At 48.5% G+C, this 20,610-nt stretch overlaps 1 protein-coding gene across 1 annotated transcript; it reads left to right on the forward strand.

Annotated features, from left to right (window-relative positions):
- Positions 1-528: 528 nt before the first annotated feature.
- Positions 529-5,803, forward strand: TMX1 (thioredoxin related transmembrane protein 1). The gene is made up of 8 exons (XM_048307982.1): positions 529-702; positions 785-900; positions 1,938-1,983; positions 2,550-2,678; positions 3,565-3,610; positions 3,697-3,798; positions 4,075-4,147; positions 4,532-5,803. The coding sequence occupies exons 1-8, from the start codon at positions 542-544 to the stop codon at positions 4,708-4,710; spliced, it is 852 nt and encodes a 283-aa protein (XP_048163939.1). The 5' UTR covers positions 529-541; the 3' UTR covers positions 4,711-5,803.
- Positions 5,804-20,610: the final 14,807 nt, after the last annotated feature.

The following is a 20,610-nucleotide window of genomic DNA, read 5'->3' on the forward strand; positions in this document are numbered from 1 at the left end:
GGTTGAACATCAGGAAGAGTTTCCTCACAGAAAGGGTGATGAGACATTGGAAGGGGCTGCCCAGGGAGGTGTTGTGTGTCCCCATCCCTGGAGGTGTCCCGTGAACGACTGGACGTGGCACTCAGTGCTCTGGGCTGGGTAACAAGGTGGGCATCGGGCACAGCTTGGACTCACCGAGCACGGAGATCTTCTCCGATCTTAATGACTCTGTGATAAGGACAAATGGGTACAAATTGAAAGAAGGGAAATTTACGACATACGGGAAGAAATCCTTCCCTGTGTGAGGGTGGTGAGCCCCTGGCACAAGGTTGCCCAACCGGCCCTGGATCCTTGGAACTATGCCAGGCCAAACTGGACGGGGCTTGCAGCACCCTGGGCTACTGGAAAGTATCCCAACCCATGGCAGGGGGTGGAACGAGCCGGCATTTAAGATCCCTTCCAACCCCAGCCATTGCAGGATTCCCCGATCCCGCCTCCCCCGCTCTCCTCTGAGGGCGGGCCCGGCCGTGACGTGGCGGGAAGGCGGAAGGGTGGGGCCAAGATGGCGGCGCTGGGGCGGTGTCGGGCCGCGCTGAGGGCTCCGCTCTGCGCTCTGCTGTGCCTGGCGCTGGCGGCCGCCGCCCGGGGCAGGCCGAGCCCCGTGAAGGTGCTGTCGGACGGGATGTGGAGGGAGCTGCTGCAGGACGAGTGGATGGTGGAGTTGTGAGTGGGGAGCGGCGCTGCCGGGGAGGGCTGTGGGGATGTGTGTGGGGTGTGTGGTGACGGGGCTGTGCTGCTCCCACAGCTACGCGCCCTGGTGTCCCGCCTGCGAGAACCTGCAGCCCGAGTGGGAGAAGTTCGCCGAGTGGGGAGAGGACTTGGGGGTGAACGTGGCCAAAGTGGATGTCACGGAGCAGCCGGGTGAGAGGGGCTGGAGGGGGCTCCTGACCCCCTCAGGGATTCGGGGTGCTGAGGGATTTGGGGGTGCTCATCTCCAGTGTGTGCTTTTGGGAAGCAAACAGAATTAATAGGGATACTAAAAGTCTTTTACTCATCTCTACCAAAGGCACATTGCTGTGTGACTAAACAGCCTAATCTTGCTTAATAGGATCTCAGAATGGTTTGGTTGGGAGGGACCTTAAAGATCATCCCATTCCATCCCCTACCACACCTTCTACTATCCCAGGCTGCTCCAAGCCCTGTCCAACCTGCCCTTGGACAATTCCAGGGATCCAGGGGCAGCCACAGCTTCTCTGGGCACCCTGTGCCAGGTTTCACACAGGAACCTCCAGCTCCCCTCACAGGGAGGAGACTGTCAGATAATAGATAAAATAGATATAATTGAATAAATAGCATAAATAAAAGGGATAGACTATAATAGATAAAAGGAATTAGAGGTTTTCTCCAGAGCACGATTTGGAAGATATCAAGAAGATTTTTTGCTGTACTTTTTAAGCAAAAAACAAGGTTTTAGCCTTGCCATTCCAGTCCTTCCCTTGGTTGGTAGAAGGGAGTGCAGACAATCTGCTCTCCCCCTGCTGAAACTCTCCTGTCTGTGTGGGATTTGTAAATGTGGCTTTCCCCATGCTGATCTCTTTCTACAGAATCACTTTTGAAACTTTCCTCACTTGGATTATTTTCCTTAAGGTTGCTGGAGGCTGCAGATCATGTGTGCAAAGGAGAGCGTCTCTCTCTGAAGAGCTACAGCCAAAACAGTCCAATAGAGCAATTATCCCTGGATCTCTCTTTTTCCCCATGGATAAACTTCCTTGTTCTTCATCCAGGGACGTTTTTTAGACTGTGTGTGCTGCTTTGACATGCACAAGGTTGTGTTGGATTTCATTGAAAGATTGATACCTAGGGATGCCATTGTATTTTGGGGTGTTACAACATTTCCTTCCTCTTTTTTTTTTTCCATAAACATACTCAAAATAGTCTCAAAATAACTTTTCTTATAGGGTTAAGTGGACGATTTATCATCACAGCTCTCCCTACTATCTATCAGTAAGTATTCAACACAGCAGAGATTTTTTGAGGTGAGAATGGGCATTTTTTCCTTTTTCTGGGGGGCAAATAAATGAGATTTATTATGTTCTTTAAGAATGGGAGCTACTTTTCACTGACACAGCCACTGTCTCACCTGCTGTGACCTTTTGCTGCCAGATGATTTCTTTTCCTTTCCCTTCAGGCCTTATTTATTCTGCCTTTTCATGGGTGTTTCTGTTTTGCAATTGTTTCTCTGTAGGTTGATCTTCAGTGCAGGTGTGTGGCAAGGGCTTAAGGAAGATCATTATCTTCTTTTTTTTTTTTTTTATGGAATCACAGCCTAAAGCTAGCCAAGGTATTCATGGAGTCAGTGTTCTGGAAATAACTTGGAGTTAGTCAAGGTGTTTGGAAAATATTTCAGAGGCAATATCAGCTAAAAGAATTGACACTGAAAAAGTGAAGATGTAAAAATAGGCAAGGTGATGGGAGGGAATTTTTTGGGTGGAAACAAATGCTGCGCTTGGTGCATATATTGGACCATATAAAATAAAGGATTTTTTGGTGGTGGTGGTGTTGTTTTACAGCTGCAAAGATGGAGAGTTCAGGAGATACCAGGGAGCAAGGACTAAAGCTGCCTTCATTAATTTCATCAGTGACGAGGAATGGAAATCCATTGAACCAGTGTCCTCCTGGCTTGGTCCTTCCTCTTTCCTGTAAGTTTTGGGTTGGTTTTTGCAATAATTTATTGCCAGATGTCCTGAGGTGTGTCCTGCTCCCTGTTCCCAGCTCTGTGTGGACAGGAGCTGTGTGAATGTGGTGGGTGGGTGGGTGTCCTAATTCTTCCTCAGCTGTGGGAGGGTTGTCACCATAGCACAGGTGACCTGAACATTGTCACCATAGCAGAGATGTCCTCAGCAAGGTTTACCTTAAGGCTTAAAGTGATTGCTGGTGACTGCATTGTTTCCTAAACTCTTGTAGGTAACCTGCTGACCCTTGAAGTTGTGTGGTTTCTGTGGCACTGAGATGGGTTTGCCCAGCTAAATCCTAGGAAATTTCTTCCACTCTTTGCAGGGGTCTACAAGGAAGTCACAGAGGGATTCTCCATCAGGAACTAACAGGAAAAAGGGGTTCAAACTGTCAGAGGGGAATTTAGGTTTGATATTGGGAAGGAATTCCTGGCTGTGAGGGTGGTTCTCTTACAAGGTATTATCCCACACCAAGGAATGTGTGAAACTGGGTATTAAATTAGTATTAACAAGGTCTCTGTTATTTTCTGTATTCAGACACTAAACTTAAGTGTCTGAAGATCTCTCAGCTCTTACAACCTGATTTTCTTCTAATAGCTTAATTTTTTGTTTTAATAAAACCTCCTGATGCTTCATCCTTAATATCTTCACTAGAGTTCCAGCTGGCTTCTCACTGACCATTGGTCCAGATGGAACTTAGAACATAAAACTATCTTGAAATTCATGTGTCAGCAGAACCAAATTAAAGGAATTTGGGAATTTATGGCTGTCCATGTACAAGCTGAGGTTGTTTCACACAGGTTTGAGGCTGATTTAAAGGAGTTCTCAGTTACTCTTCTCTGCTTTGTTTCAGGATGAGCAGCATGTCAGCATTGTTCAAGTTGTCCATGTGGATCAGGGTATTTGCTTACATCTCTTCTTCATTTTATCCCCCCAGTATGATGCTGAGCTCTTCCTGAAATGCTTTTCTTGTCTTTAATTCCAGCACGGCCATGGCTATTTAACAGAAAATCTTGGAATACCAGTCTGGGGCTCCTATGCTGTTTTTGGTTTGGCAACTCTGTTCTTAGGAATGGTCCTGGGACTTGTAAGTGCAGCCTTTGGGAGTAACTGTGTTACACTCGTGCTGCCTCCACCTCAGTTTTGGGCTGGGGTTTTGGGGTATCCTGAGCTGGGACACAGGGATGGGGAGCAGGATGAAACCCCCATAATCCGAGGGGAAATGGTCACGCCAAGTGTGAGGCTGGATGGGATCCACCCCCTGGATAAACAGCTGAACTCGATGTTAAAAGTCTTTTCCAGCCTAAATGATGCCAACGTGCAGAATGTTTGGGAGTTTCAGCTTGGATTTCTTTGCTTTCAGATGATGGTGTTCCTGGCAGACTGCATGTGTCCCTCCAAAAGACACAGACCACCACAGCTCCACCCTCAGTCAAGTAAGCCCACAGCAAACTTCATTCAGTGAAACTGATTGGTAAATGTCATTTGTAGAAAAGATTCTTATTAAGGAAATATTGGTGTCTGTAGGATGTGATGCCGAGTGTAGAACTTGGCATTTGGGATTGATGCTTCACCCTTAGGGTTTAGAGTGGGTTGGGATTTTCTGTTTAGTAAAGCTGGGGTATTTTTAATAAACTGGTTATAGGGAGAGAAAAAGTGTTTTGAGAGCATTTTCATACCTGCAAGACACGAAATTCCACATGGGCAGGGAGAGAGAACTGAGTGGAGCTCTCAGTGTTGCCATGCTTGCCTGTGATGTTTAAAAAGTGGATTTTACTTGGGAGTGGTATTTATTTGTGTATTTTTCCTTTCTCCTTGAGGAAAACAAGGTCCAGAGTCAGCTCAGCTGCTGAAAAATAGGTATGAAGAGCAACAAGAAGATGAGGGAGACATCTCAGATGATGAAACAGAGGGTAAGGAGGGGAGCAAGAGAGACTGGTCACCAGGTGGTGTCCGGCAGCGCCCAGTGCCCACTGCTGCTCCACTGGAGAAGTCTTAGCTGCACTTGCATCAAGATTAGTGTTTGAGTCATCCACTCAAAGGGAGATCAAAGTCAAATCCTTCAGCTTGAAGAGAAAAATGACTCCTGGCTTGGTAACGTTGCTGCATGTCATGAATTGGGAGGAAATAATAATAAAAAAAAAGGCATCAGGTATTCCAAAGGAAAACTTGCTGTTGCAAATGGCTGGAACTTCTCCTGTCTGTGTGCAGGGAAGTGCCAAGGAATGATTGCTGTGGCTTCTGGAATGACTTGTTCCCTAGGGATTATTTTGAAGAGAATGTAACCCAGAGTACTCGTTGCATTAAGGGAGCATTAGCAAGGAAAATGCACTGACCGGGTTGTTGGTGCAGCATTCCAAAAGGGTTCCCTGTTTTTATGCTGTTTTCTCAGTATGAATCTCTAGTTGTGCCCTGAAGAAATGCTGAGGGGAAGAGTTCCTTTAGTTATGGAACTAAAATTCCTTTGGTTTAGGCTTTTATCATGACAAAAACTGCTTTTTGCTATGACAATGAGTGCTACAAACCCCCCCAACCTTTTTTCTTACAAAGAGCTGATGGAACTTAGCACAAGCGCTCCGTAGTGGGATTCTCTGGCTGACCAGAAACCTGCTGCTTGCATCAATTTCTTCCAGAAAAGGCTGTAGAAAACTCTGTGAGCTGCTTGGCAAAGTAGTTTTTCTCTAGGAACAAATGACAAGTAGCACCTCGAAGTCTTGTCTGTCTCTGTGACTCCACGTGGGAATAGTTTACACGCAGGGTTCTCTGTGCAAATCCTCTCCATTCCTCCTCCTTAGTGCCAGCTGCACTCTGCTTGGTTTTAATCCATCATTTCTTAGTCAAATCTTGCTGCAAATCCATGCAGGCTGTACCTGGCCTGAAATTGAAATAACTCCTTCCTATTTCTTTTACGGAAGCTTTTTTTTCCCCCCCCCCGCCACGTTTTCACAAAACCATTTTGGAACATTAAACCTGAATTTTTTTCTTTAAAAAAAAAAAAAAAAGGTGTGGTTTACTCTTGTCTGTATGGTGTTTGTTTTCATTCTGTATAGAAATAAAAAGAATGCACATGCCCATTGGACCAGTGTTGTAAAGAGTTTTCCATATTTTTAAACTAAATTCCGAAGTTTTTTAAGGGAAGGATGAGCCTAAGACTGAGCACATTTAGACTTTTTTTTTTGACAAGCCTGTGTCTGGTATTTTTTTTGTTTGTCGGTTTAACTTTGAGGTTTTAGTTTTTATTTGTAGGTATTTAGGGGGGGTTTTTTTAGTTTTTATTTGTAGTTATTTAGGTTTTTTTTTTTTTAGTTTTTATTTGTAGTTAGTTAGGGGTTTTTTTGTTTTTTATTTGTACTTATTTAGGGTTTTTTTTAGTTTTTATTTGTAGTTATTTAGGGGTTTTTTTAGTTTTTATTTGTAGTTAGGGTTTTTTTAGTTTTTATTTGTAGTTGGGTTTTTTTTTTTTTAGTTTTTGTTTGTAGTTAGTTAGGGTTTTTTTTAGTTTTTATTTGTAGTTATTTAGGGGTTTTTTTAGTTTTTATTTGTAGTTAGATTTTTTTTTTAGTTTTTATTTGTAGTTAGATTTTTTTTTTAGTTTTTATTTGTAGTTATTTAGTGGGGGTTTTTTTAATTGTTCATCTGACTTCTCTCTTTTTTTATTTTCTCTACATTGGTGCTCTGGAATGACTTGACTTCAGTGCTGTATGTTAGAAAGATAAACTGATGTTTGAAAGGGTCTTTTTGGCTAAAATCGGAGTGTCCCTGTCCTTTTTTAAAGATAAAACCTCTCCTGGTGTTGGAATGAAGACCACTGTGTGCCAGAAATGCCCTTAAGGTGTTGGTTTTGTGGAATTGCCTTAAATTCTCTAGAAGTTTCCATCTCTCAGCCTTTGTCACTCCTAAATGAAGCAATAAATAAATAAATACTAAGCAGAAGTAGTAGCACTGCCTTTGATCAGTGGTGATTTCTCAGTTTGGAGAGGGCTGGAGAAGACAGAAATGTTGGAGCTGGTAGGAAAAAGCGCTGAATTGTTTTAAAAGCTGAGCTGTCTTTGCTCACTCCGTGTGGGATATATTTAAATGTAGCTTTTCTAAGTGCAGGGGTTTCTGATTTTTCAGTTACAACCAAACTTGGTGCAATATAGAGAGGACCCCCTGATGACTTTTGGCTGACTTTTCATTTTAAAAGAACACCCAGCCTTTCCTTTGTTGTGCTGTACTTGTGGGCTCCTGGTTGAACAAGAACTTCCAGCCCTAATTTACCTTTTGACCTCTGCCTGCTGCTCACTTCTCCCTGCCTTAGGCACAGAACCAAACCCCAGAGCTGCCTCTTAGAGGTGACTGTTCCCAGCTGCTGGAATCCGGCCTCTGTGTGCAACTCCTGCTTGGATTATCCACAGGCAGCCTGTGTTTGCTGATCTCTGCTAATCTCACCCTTCATATTTTCCATAATAATTATGGTTTTGTCCTGTGAATATTTAAGTTCCTTGACTTTTTTTTTTGTTGTTGTTGTTGTTTTAAAATCTCTATTCCAAAGATGTTTACTGAGGCTGAGCAATGTAACCTGAGTGTAAGAGCCTGTCCTTTGTGTGTTTTGATGTTGCTTGAATATCAGTTTTGTAAAAAGCAGACTGCCCTTTCCATATCACCACCTGGACCAGGCCTGATTCATTTGATTCATTCATCAATTAATGACCTGTAACAATAATTTTGTTTTTTGGAGAGTCTTCAAGTAAAAAAATAACCACCAGCTTTGGGTTCCTGTGTTTGTGTCTTTTTGTTGGTTTCGTTTTATTTTTTGGTCAGGATCTTGCTGCTTAGTGATGAAACAGCTGCTTCCATGAATAAAAAGTGTAACCCTGCAGCTAAAAGAATGTTTAAGTTTTCAAGAAAAGTCAGGTTTGAATAATAATTCAAACTAAAGCTGCACTGAGTGATTTTTTTTTTTTAGTCAAGACTGGCTTGGGTACCTCATTTTGGTAGATGGTTCCAATGGTTTGGGAAGGAGCTTTCACTCATGCCAGGCTTAGCCAGAAATGGTAATAAAATGTGGTTTTGTGTAGCAAAAAAAGTAGGTTGGAGTTGACAAATGATGTTTAAAGTTCATTTTTTGGGCGACTGTTTTCTGTAGTCGCGTAAAATGCGTGCGAGTGCTGTTGGAGCTGAAGATGGGCCCCTCCCCTGGCCCTCCCACACTGCATCCAACCCCAGCAGCTGAAGGGATCGACACTGTGGGATTAATCTTGGAGTGGGAAGCTTAATTCCAATTTGTGGGAGCTCTGAAGTGAAAGAGGCTTCTTGGGGAGGGGACAAATCCAGACAAGGAATGCTCGGAGTACTGCTGAGGAACAGCCAGCCCGCTCCCTGTTCCTTCCCTTCCCTCCATCTCTGCCCTTGGGAATGGCTGTTGAGGGTCTGGGAGCTCTGAACGTGTGGAATTTCCTGGAAAAGTGCAATAATGCTCTTAGTTCCTCCCCAGCAGGAGTAAGGAACAGAGAATTCCACAGGCACTCGGTGGATGCTCGTACAAACCTCACCCCCCTCCTCTTCCACTCAGTGTGTAACATCCAACAGGAAATAATGGCAGAAGGAAAAAGCCAAGGGAAGAGTCAAACTGAAGGATTTTTAGATATTAAAATGGTTGGGAATTGCCTGATGGGAAAGAAACAACTGGGAATTGTTGGCAGTTGGTGTTTCCCAGGTTGCCAAAGGCAGCTGCAGGTTTGGGTTGGAAATCAGTGTTTTCAGTTGTGATGATGATTGATGGGAAAGGAGAAATTTCAGTGTTCAGCACTGGTTTAGAAACACCAAATACAATCTCAATTTTAAGGTTGAAGAGGGAATTGTCTCCTGCAGGTGTCTTGTTCCTTGTTTGCATCATGTGGAATTCTTGGTTTGACCTGGACAGCATCACCTTTGGCCCTTCCCTGAGTTTATTCTGTGGCTGATTCCCTGCTGTCCACTCTCGGATCAGCTTTTCTTTACCTTCCAAACTCCCTACCTTGATTAATTCTGTGACTTTCTAGAAGAGATTCACTGCAAGGCAGATCCAGAAGGATAACTTCTAGATCCTAGGAATTCTGCCTTCCCCAGGTGCGTTCCTGGAAGCCAGGAGGAATCCCTGGGCAGGAGGGGTTGAGGTGGGTGTGGCTGATGTGTGAGTGATGTCCTGAAGTGAGGGCAGGTTCTGAGATCCCTATGAACATCAGAGGGGGGGGAAAGCACCAGTGAAATGTGTGTGTCTCTAAAAGGTTTTTTCTAAATTAAATTTTGTCTCTATTGAGGAGTTTTAAGAGTCCGAAATGAGAAACCATTAATGCAAACTCACTATTAAAGATAATATTTTTCTTAGCTGTGCTTTTCCTTCCAGAGTCTGTTTTGCTGAGCCTGGACCTCAGTGTCCTTTTTTCCCCCCTTTTGTGTGAGCACTGATTCCTCAGGAAGATTCTCTCCAGATTTTCCTTTAAGTTCCTTGGCATGTGGATGTATCAAGGCTCAAGGAAAATGTGTGTTCAGAGTAAAGATTTCTTCTCACCTGTGGCTGGAATCACAGGGATACAGGATGTCATTCCCAGAGGCCAACTTCAGTTGGTGTGTCCCTTCCCTGTGGTATTCCCATTCCTGTGGCAATGGGGGAGAGCCTGGGCATGAAGAAAGTAAGAGGAACTTTGTTTACTGGATTAGGATCTGATTTCTTAGATGGTTGGAGAAGTAGATTTAGTAGGGACAGACTGAGATTAAATATTAGGGAGAAATTCTTCCCTGTGAGGGTGGGGAGGCCCTGGCACAGGGTGCCCAGAGAAGCTGTGGCTGCCCCTGGATCCCTGGAAGTGTCCAAGGCCAGGCTTGGAGCAGCCTGGGCTAGTGGGAGGTGTCCCTGCCCATGGCAGGAGTGAAATGGGATGGGCTTTAAGGTCCTTTCCAAACCCAACCATTCTGGGTTTCTGGGATAAATGGTTCTCCAAGGATAAGTAGCCTTATCTTCCTCCTTTTCTCATCTCCTTGTCAAATATTTTGGAAGTATTTGAAGTGTGGTCTTACACAGAATCCTCCCTCCCTGCTGGTTTTGCTGTGGGCTCTGTGTGTGCCCAGGAGCAGGAATGACACCCGATGTGCCCTCCACCTTAGGATAGCACATGTGCCTGTCTCCAGAATTCCCAAAGCTTTTTAGGTGCTGCAGGATCTGTTGCAAGCCGCGATGCCACAACACGAGAACCGATCAATGAAATCCCTGCGTGACGAGGAACAAAAGCCAAACATTCCTGAAATCTCTCTTGCTCAGGGACAACCCTCTGGGTGTAATCCCGGTATTTTTAGCTCAGTCGGGCTGATGGGTGTGGTGACATCTTGCTGAGGGAGTTGTCAGGTTGATGCATCACTTGTCAGAGCCCTCAGCGAGGATGATCCATCCCTTTCCCGATCCATCCCTTTGTCAGCGCCGTGGGGAACGATCGCTGGAGCCAAGGCCCCTCTGCCCGGGATCTGAGCTTTCCCTGGAGTTTTCTGCCTGTTTTCTTAAGCAGGAGAGGCAACAACAAACCCTGCTGGCCCCGGGGGAAGAGCTGTTGGTTCGGATGCTCCGCTGGAATTCTGCAGCCAGCACTGAAACTCCAACCACCGTGGGGTGGTGTAGTGAGACCTCGCTGCGAGGGAGAACCTGCCAGCACAGCCCCTCGTCAGAGGTACCATAAAGAAACCTTTAAAATCGGTGTTTTTGCAAAATTTCCTGATTGAAATCCCTCCTGCGGTCGCTGGAAATGCCTCATTTGTCTCCCGCACACCCAGGAAAGGGAGAAGCCGGGTGGAGCCTGGTGAAATTCGGGCTGGATCTGGCTGCAGGTCAGGGTGGGGAATGTGCAGGTGGGGCTCCCTCTTCCTGCCTCGGGAGGAGCTCCGGGGCATCACTCCTTGCTTTTGTCTAGGATAATTAGGAGTTTAGGATAATTAGGACTAATAGGTAATGCTCCTCACGCTGCTCCAAACAGATCTGCTCCAGCCTGGGTGTGCTTAAATAGATTTTTATTATTATTATTATTAAATATTTTTTAAAGAGTTTTGGAGCACGTTTCCTAAAGGTCTGCTCCAACTTTACTCCAGAGAGTTGTGGAAGAGGTGGAGTGGCCAGGAGGAGAGGAAGAGAAAGGAGCCATCCGGCCACGTGGTGGCAACGTGGGGATGCTACAGAAGGATTGCTGGGATCTGTGCTTCCCTGAAGGAATTTTCACTTCTACAGAGACACCTGAAGTTAATTCATGGCTTAAAAGAGGGTGGTAAAAGCAGGAAATGTAAATATTTTCAGCTGTGTCACCTGACCCTGTGGATGCCCACAATGGCATGGACCAAACAAATGGAAAAAGCAGTTTTTATGGATTGGTGAGACCTTTCTGAGTGGAAGGATGCCAGGAAATGAATAATTAAGGTGAGCCAGAGGAAGTGCAGCAGGAAGGCACCTGGCAGCGGGATGAGGCTTGGCTGAGGTAACGACAGCACAGGGAAATCTCCAACTTCTCCTTTATGCTTTCCACAGATGGATTTATTTTGTGGAGATTGAGATCATCACTTGGACTTCCAGGCCTTGGAGTGAACAATGAGACATTGGGAGGCTGAGGGGAGACTTTATTGCTCTGCTCAACTCTCTGACAGGAGGGGGCTGCCAGGTGAGATTCAGGCTCTGCTCCCAGGGAACAAAGGACGTGATGAGAGGAAACGGCCTCAAGTTGTGCCAGGGGAGGTTCAGGTTGGATATTGAGGAAAATTTTTTCATGGAAAGGGCTGTCCAGCCTGGCACAGGCTGGGAGTCCCTGTCCCTGGAGGGCTTTAAAAGCCGTGTGGATGTGGCACTTGGGGACATGGGGCAGTGGTGGCCTTGGCAGTGCTGGGGGAATTGTTGGGCTCCACGGTCTTAGAGGGCTTTTCCAACCTCAACAATTCCACGATTCCATGGAAGCTGTCCAGAGCACGCTGTCTTCCATGGCAGGTCACGCACAGGTGTATCCTCAAAACCTGTTGGGATTTCCTTTGCCCAGCTCTGTCGGGCTCCTTCTGACTTTTCCCACTGAGTCTGGTGTTGGACCAGGAAGAGGGAGCCAGTGCAGAAGGGAGCTTGGGAAGGCAGCAGGCTGCTGGTGCTGGCTCTGTGGGGCAGGAGATGGGAGAATTCCAGGGCAGGAGCAGCGTTTTGGCTGTTCCAGGGAGAGCTGGGCTCGTCTGCGTGTGCTCCTTGCTGGAATTCTGTGGCTGTGCAGGGCTCGGAGGGGAAGGAAGGCTCTGGAATGGGCAGGTGGTGAGCAGAGCCCAGTCCTGCCCTGGGGCTCTGCCTGAGCTGCAGCTGCAGATCTTGGGATTTTCTGCCCTGTGAATGAACATAAACCCCAGTTTTCTCTTCAGGGCAGCATGTCAGGGATTTTTCCCCTCTGTTTGCCGCGGTGCCGGGAGCCAAATCCGCTCGGTGCCCACACCTGGCGTGCGTGTCCCAGCGGGATCCCTGCCGGAGCTGCCAGGAAGGCTGGGCTCTGCTGCTGGGTGTCCTGGGGGAGCACAACCACCTGATGCCACCTGGGCTATGCCATGTGACAAGTGTGATCCATGGGGACGTGCCCACCTTGGACCTGGAATTCCCACTGCTGGAAATGCGGCAGAAAATGCCTGCATGCGTCACATCGCCAAATAAATGGGATGTGGGAGCACATGGAATAATCCTGCCTCGGAGGGAGAATATGGGAAGGCAGCCTTGGTACTTAAGTTTGGTGTCAGCCTGGAGAAGGGAAGGATCCAGGGAGAGCTCAGAGCCCCTTGCAGGGCCTAAAGGGGCTCCAGGAGAGCTGGAGAGGGACTGGGGACAAGGGATGGAGGGACAGGACCCAGGGAATGACTTTAAGCTGGGAGAGGGTAGATTTAGGTTGGATATTGGGAAGGAATTCCTGGCTGTGAGGGAGGGGAGGCCCTGGCTCAGGGTACCCAGAGAAGCTGGGGCTGCCCCTGGATCCCTGGCAGTGTCCAAGGCCAGGTTGGACAGGGCTTGGAGCAGCCTGGGATAGTGGGAGGTGTCCCTGCCCATGGCAGGGGGTGGGACTGGGTGGGCTTTAAGGTCATTTCCAGTCCCAACAGTTCTATGGCTCTGTGAAATCCCTCATTGCTGAGTTTTGAGACAAGACTTTCTTCATAGTGACATTGACATAAATTACTGTATTGATTCTGTTTGCTCCAGTAACTGGGAATAGGCAGAACAGCATCACAAACAAGCTTAGTGTTGCTTCCCATAACAAACAGGAGGACATGGAGTGGGACTCTGTGATCCTTGTGGGTCCCTTCCAACTCAGGACATTCTGTGATTCTCTTCTATGATTCTGTGGCATTTTAGGAGAACTTTCCAGACCCCCACAAGCTGCAGGAGGAGCTTGCTGGTCCCTGCACGCAGAGCAGCTCCAGCATGGAGCTGTTTCCAGCTCCTGCTTCATCCAGGAGCAACAACAGCAGCTGGGGCAGAGATGCAGGATCCTGTTTTGGAGATTTCCCCTTTCTGGTATCATTAACTCTCCATTGGCTTCTGGGTTGTTTTCCCAGCTGGGCTGATTAGTCATTCCCCGTCCCTTTAGTCTCTTGGCCACCTCCTCAATCCCTTCAATCCCAACATGTATTTTTATTTATCAGGCCTTTCCCCTGTATTTTTTTGCAGAAGTGCTTTATTTACAAATCTGCCCAGAACTGGCTCCAAGTGACGCGGGTGTTGGTTGAAGGAAAGCTGATTTTTGACAAAGTCAGCACGAGAACGGGAACAGATGGGGACGTTGATGAATTTGATTTTGCTAAATGTTGCCCTCCTGCAAATCAGCTTGCTTTTCCCTATTAGCATAAGAAGCAGCAGAAAAGGATTTAATTTCTCTAAACATTTCCCCTTAATGATCTACCTCTCCAGCTTACAGATTTATATGGCTGCTTATCAGCAGAGCAGCTGAATTCCTTCCACTGAGAATCGAATGTGCTTTCGAGGTGATTTCTGGCACTTCTCCCTCCCTGGGGTGAGTGAGAGCTGTGCTTAGGAGAGGTGGTTGCTCTTTTTAAGTGCTATCAGTTCAGGGCTTTGTATGTGTTTAGTCGATTTAACTGAGTGATTTAAATTTTTTTTAAATTTTATTTTGATTTTTGAAAGCACATTCTGGAGGTGCTGCCATCCCCAGGTGTCGCTGGTGAACCCCATTCCTGTATCCAGCATCTACAGAGCTGCATCCCTGTGGCCCTTGGATGCAGGAAGGGCAGGAGGAGGTGGGAGAAGCCCAGAGGGAAATAATTTCCCAAGCTTTGGGCTGGAATCAGCACACACAGCAGCACTGGGCATCGAGTGCTGCAGCACTCGTAACGTGCTGGCTCCATCCTCTGCCAACAGCCTGCAGGAAAACCTGGCACAAATCCACACAGGGAGCAGCCCTGGCACAACTCCAGGGGCTGCCCCTGCTCCATCTTTCCCTCACTACCTGCCCACAGAGCAGATAAATCCCAGGGAATCTTCCTCCAGCCTTCCTCCATCCTGGAGTGTTGGAGAGCCACCATCTCCCCTCACAGCCCCCAGTGTGACCATCCAGGAAAGCTCAACTATCCCAAAATGCTACAGGTACCATGAGGTTGGTGTCCTCAGCACCCTCCCAGCCAGGAATTCCTTCCCAATCTCCCATCCATCCCTGCCCTCTGGCACTGGGAAGCCATTCCCTGTGTCCTGTCCCTCCATCCCTTGTCCCCAGTCCCTCTCCAGCTCTCCTGGAGCCCCTTTAGGCCCTGACAGGGGCTCTGAGCTCTCCCTGGATCCTCTTCTTCAGGTGAGCACCCCCAGCTCTCCCAGCCTGGCTCCAGAGCAGAGGGGCTCCAGCCCTTGGAGCATCTCCGTGGCCTGTCCTGGACTTGTTTTTATGTTGGGAGCCCCAGATCTGCCTTTCCTTTGAGTCCAGGGGCTAAAAACTCTAAGCCTTGATTTTTATTTTCCTCTTCTCTCTTCTCCTGAAGCTGCACAGCTCTGATTGATTCATCCCATTGGTCACACCGTCTCTAGCCTTATCCATTAGCTTGGAGCTGCTGTCATCTCCTGCAGTGCATTGGGTACTGCAGCATCTCCTCCTGGATTAGCCTGTCCGAGCGTGTCCGAGCGCAGCGATAAGTGGAGGCTCAAGATAAGCTGCTGGAGCCAACTTCCCTGCTGGGCACTTCAATTTCTTACGAGTTTCTTCCTAACATCCAGTTGAAATCCATCTTCCTTTAGCTTAAGGACATTCCCCCTTGTCCTGTCATTCCAGGCCCCCTTTCAAAGCCCCTCGCCAGGTCTCTTATAGCCCCTTTAGGAGAGATGAATTCCAACCTTTTGGGTTTTGTTTCTTCAGCTTTACCCGGTGCTGGTGGCACTGGCCTTCTCCAAACTTCTATATTCCTACCACTCTTCCTCTGCCTTGCTCAAAGCACCCTGGAGAGCATCCTGCTGTCCCATAGAGTGTCAGGACACAGGGATCAGCTTCCCACTGCCAGAGGGCAGGGTTACATGGGATATTGGGAAGGAATTCCTGGCTGGGAGGGTGCTGAGGCCCTGGCACAGGGTGCCCAGAGAAGCTGTGGCTGCCCCTGGATCCCTGGAAGTGTTCCAGGCCAGGTTGGATGGGGCCTGGGCTAGTGGAAGGTGTCCCTGCCCATGGCAGGGATGGAATGGGATGGGCTTTAAGGTCCCTTCCAACCCAAACCACTCTGGGATCATGTGATTTGTGATGCAATACATTGAAACGTGCAGGTAAAGAGAGAAACGGGAGGCATCTCTTCCATGTGCCAATAAATCCCTGGGAGGCAGATCCACCTGGCTGGATCAAAGAGTGCTCAAGTGCTGCTTGGCTTGGCTCCCTGAGCTGGTGTTCCAGAGTGAAGCCAGCCTGGACGATTAAAGGTTCAGTCAATGATTGCACAGATGTCTCGGACATCCGAGACGGCTCATCCAAGCTGTGGCTTTTGGAGCTTCCCAGTGACAACTGGGAAGGGGGAGATCATCTTTCCTCTCACAGCCGGTGCCCGATTTAGTCACGGATGACACTTGTGCATCCTCAGAGCCGTAAATCTCCCTAATGGTGGAGTTCCAATCAGTGATGGGAGGCTGGTGGTGCCGAGGCCGGATCGCATATCCCAATGATCCCGATGCTCATCTCTCCAGTGGGAAATGAGGCATATGTGCTGTGCACTGTATGGGATAAATGAACCCAGTGAAATGGTGCTGTTTTAATCCCAAAACTGCAGCACAGTTGTTATCCTGTGGGAGATAAATAGGAAGAGCAAGGAGCTCGTCCTTCTGACGGGGGAGTCTTGATCAAGGCTTTGGTGTGTGCTCTGTATTCTCAGACAGTTCCGTGTCTGCTTTTCTCCTCTAACCACCTCATTGTGTTGGATTTCCCACATGAAGAGTCCCTTTTTACGAGCTCCTCCTCTAAGATTGAAATATGGAGTTTCATTATCTCCCCTTTATTGATTTATTTCAACGCCACGGGCTCGCAGCCCTTCCGTGGAGCTGCTCCCCTGCATGGGAAGCTGGAAGGAGAAGATTCCAGAGTGTGACTCATTTGTGGTGCTCTGCTTTGCTGAGAGCATCAGCAATATCTGAGGAGCTGGGATCGCTCCTGGCTGCTCGTGCAGTTGGGAATGAGCCGGAGTGTGGCTGCACGGTGAATTATTGATAAGGGAATAATAGCAGCTGGAGATAATCTCTCCCATGGAATACAGGGAATAAATCTTCTCTGCTGTACAGGGAGTTAAGTCTTTCAGCAAGAAGAACAGCAATAATGGTGGCAGGAGGTTTTCCTTGAGTGAAGAGCGGGGAAGGAGCCCCTGGGAACTGCAGGGAAGGGATTTGGCTCTGAGAGGGATGGTGTTACCCACAGACCTCACTGCTGGTTTGGGAACTTCTACTTAGATGAGAGCTGCAGGTCTTTCAGGAGAAAGAGGTTGTGAAAACTTTGGGAATCAAAGAGGCATCCCTGTACCTGCCAGGGCAGGTGGAGAGGAGTGGATGCCCACGTTAGAAATGGGATTCCCTGGACTACCCCTGCCTGACTTCGAGGAGCTTCCAGGAGCAACCACCCACCTTCCCAGAATCCTGGTGTGGGCAAAGTCTGATCATAGAATCATGGAATTGTTTGGCTTGGAAGGGGCCCTAAAGACCATCTTGTTCCATGGGCCAGGGCCTTACCACCCTCACAGTAAAATTTCTTCCCAATATCCATCTAAGCCTGCCCTGTGGCAGTGGGAAGCCATTCCCCCTTGTCCTGGCACTCCAGGCCCTTGTCCAGAGTCTCTCTCCATCTTCCCTGTAGCCCCTTCAGGCACTGGAAGCTGCAATTAGGTCACCTAAAGCCTTCTCTTCTCCAGGCTGAACAATCCCAACTCTCCCAGCCTTTCCTCACAGCAGAGCTGCTCCATCCCTCTGATCAACTTGGTGACCTCCTCTGGACTTGCTCCAACAGCTCCACATCCTTGCTGGGCTGGAGATACTGCAAAAAAACCTCCTTAGATCCACCCAAAGCCTGGATTTCTTACCTATGCACACACCTGAGCTTATGAAAACATGACCCCCTCTGCCTCACTTAAATCCAGCTGCCTAAAAACCATGGGAAAGTGGGAACACATCGATTGCAGAGGAACATTTCTGGTCACATTTCAGAGGCAGCTCCTGGAACTGTCCCTCCCCCAGGACACAGCTGGGGAAGGGATGACACAGCTCCAGGCTGGGATGGGACCAGGCACTGCCCAGGGCCATGAGGGAGGAAGGGTTGTGGGTGCACTGGCTTGTGGATGGGGAAAAGGCCCAGCAGGGTCAATACCTGCTCCAGTGAGTCTGTTTCCAGCTTTTCCATGCTGGAAAGTTCTGCCCTGACAGCACCTCCTGGTTATCCTTTACACCAGGCTGAGCTCTCCATCCATCGCCGGTGCTGAGGGCAGTGAGGATGGCACGGGATATACAGGCCACAGCTGGGACACCTGGACAGTGTTGGGTTATTTATGGTCAAATACTCCAAATTAAAGTCTTCAGGGGCACCCAGAGTGTCTGACCCCCGTCAGGAGGGTTGCAGTGGCGTGGTGGGGCTGCAGTGATCCCTCAGGCCCTGAAATCCCAGCAGCCAGGCTGTGCTCTGCCCTGGAGCTCCATATGGAGATGGGGACGTGGATGCAGCCTCCTCAAATCACAGCCTTTGTTTTCTTCTCCAGTGTTGAACATGAAGAACATAACCCTGAGGTTAGGGGGGGATGGATTCCCTCCCTCCCCTCTGTTGCAGAGCAGATGGCTGAGCAGTGCAGCTGGGCTGGCTCTGCAAACACCATCAGGTTGGTACAAATCACACGTTGGGGACAGATGGTCCTTTCACCAACAGGATCTGCCCAGCCTCGCCCGACCTGTGTGTTTTCTGCAAACAGATTCCTCTGCACATCCATGATCCCTGTGCCAGCCCGTGGCAGATCTGGAGCGCCATGGCTCTGGTGATGGAGCCTCAAGGCGTTTCTCTCCTCCTTTAAGAGGTGTAGAGGGATTTTCCCCTCTCCTCGCCATGCTCAGTGAACCACTTTGGGAGAAAAACTTATCAAAACCAGTAGATGCTCTTCCGTTGTTTAATTTGGAAGCAAAACCATCACCCTGCACCACGCGCCTGGATTTCTTACAGCTTAAAAAGCCACTCAGATGGGTCAGTGGACATCTCTCCCATCCATCTGGGAAGAGCAGAGTTCACAAATTCAGTTAAATCCTGGTGAGATGAGCCCCAGCAGCAGCACAGACCAAAGGGCACGCGGGAGCTGTGATGGCCCATGGGAGGCTGCAGAGGGCAGGGGACAATTCCCTCCTTCCCCATTTCCATGCTGTGGGGCTGGGAGGCAAAGCACCAGTGCTGGGACACTGCCTGGGCCACCAAACCTGTCCCTCTGATATGGAAGAGCAGTGCAAGGAATTCTTCCCTGTGAGGGTGCTGAGGCCCTGGCACAGGGTGCCCAGAGAAGCTGTGGCTGCCCCTGGATCCCTGGAAGTGTCCCAGGCCAGGTTGGACGGGGCTTAGAGCAGCCTGGGATAGTGGGAGGTGTCCCTGCCCATGGCAGGGGATGGAATGAGATGATCTTGAAGGTCATTTCCAACCCAAATCACTCCATGATTCCTGCTGCAGACCTTCAGCACTGGGGACTGACAGGGCCCTTCCAGGCTCTGCTGCCAGCTCTGTGTTTTCCCAAATCTTGGGCTGGGCGTTTTTTGGGCACCGGCTGTCGTGGTGCGTGGCTGGAAGGGACGCTGGGGAAGTTTCCCAGTCCCAGGGATGTCATTTCAGTGGTTGTGGTTTGGCTGAGCCACCGTGGAGAGCCACATCTGGCCTGTATTTCTGGGAATCTGTAGAGCTGAGCTCTGTGTTCTCACTCAATTACAGTGGGACACTTGTCAGCAATTTCTTGTTTTGATTTCCTGCGACTTTCCAAACTTGGTTGTTTAAAAAAAAAGAAAAAAATAGGCAGGAGTTAAAAAAAAAACCCAACAAAAACCCCAAAGCACATGACATGGGTTGAAAGTGCACCAGGAATGGACTTTTTCTGGGCAGGAATGACTCCACTTCTGCTGGAGTGGTGTGTGCAGGGAGAACCAGGCTGCCCAGAGAGCTCCTTAATGAGCCTGTCAGTGTTCCATGGAATCACAGAGTGGTTTGGGTTGGAAGGGACCTTAAAAACCATCTCATTCCACCTTCCACGAGACCAGGCCTCTCCAAGCTCCATCCAGTGTGGTCTGGAACACTTCTAGGGAGGTTTAAGAGGCACAAGTCCCTCAATAAATAACTTTTGGTCAGCCCTGAGATCATCAAGCTGTTGGACTTCATAATTGTGACAACTGAAATATTCCAGTCCATTCCTGCTGAGGATGAGAGATGCTCAGTGCCCTGTTTTGGGCAGAGTCCAGGAGCACCTTCAGACCTTCCAGAGCAAAAGCAGCCCCAGAGTGATGCAAAATCCACCTCCAAATACCCTGGTCCCTGCGTGCCCCTGCTGCCGTGGGTACGGAGATGGAACAACCCCAAAATGAAGGACTTCTTCCAGTAATTGCTGCCTGAAAGCACATAATTAATTCTGATAGATTGAGATGGGACCTTCAAATTGATTTAATGGCAGGTGGAGAAGAAGAATGCCCAAGGGTTGCCAATTTCTGCAGTTTCACTTCCCTGATATATTGGGGGAGCTTTGGAATAATCACGTTTGTTATTAGCACTGTCAGCAGCGCTAATACATTTCAACCACACTAGTGCTGAATTGCTTTATTTTAAAATTTATTCTATTCACTGGGCCAAAGCCATTGAGCTTGGAAATTTCCTTGTTTTGGAAAGCAACTGGAGAATCACAGAATCATTAAGGGTGGAAAAGACCTTCAAGACCATTGACTCCATGTCAGTGCTGTCAACCTCTGTCTCTTACCTCATCATCACCTTCTCCCACAAGAGTCCTGCTTGTAGGTGTGGCATTAACAGACCTCACGGATGTCACAGAGTGGGGATTGTCCCTGTTGGGCCTTCATTCCCCCCAAATCCCACTCCTGTTGTGGCACTGTTGGAACTCACGGAGCCTGGCTTTTGCCAGCTCATTTGCTTTGCCTGTTGGATCCAGCCCCGTTGATCAATGGAAGATCAGGATCTCTTTGCTCCAACAGGGAGAAAATCCCTCCTGGCCCCGAATCCTTGGCAGCTTGGTTGGCAGAGTGGGCAGCTTCCAGCCTCCTTCTGATGGCTTGGCTTCGCTGCAGTCCCTCCTTCGCTGGGAAGCTCTTGTCCAGATGGTGCTGGGAGCCAAAACATCCGTGGTCCCTGATTTCCAGGGCTTTTCCCAAGGATTTGGCACAAATGTGCTCCTGCTGAAACCTCTCAGGTGTCTC

The sequence above is a fragment of the Corvus hawaiiensis genome, chromosome 6, assembly GCF_020740725.1.
Source record: "Corvus hawaiiensis isolate bCorHaw1 chromosome 6, bCorHaw1.pri.cur, whole genome shotgun sequence".
Classification (NCBI taxonomy): Eukaryota; Metazoa; Chordata; class Aves; order Passeriformes; family Corvidae; genus Corvus; species Corvus hawaiiensis.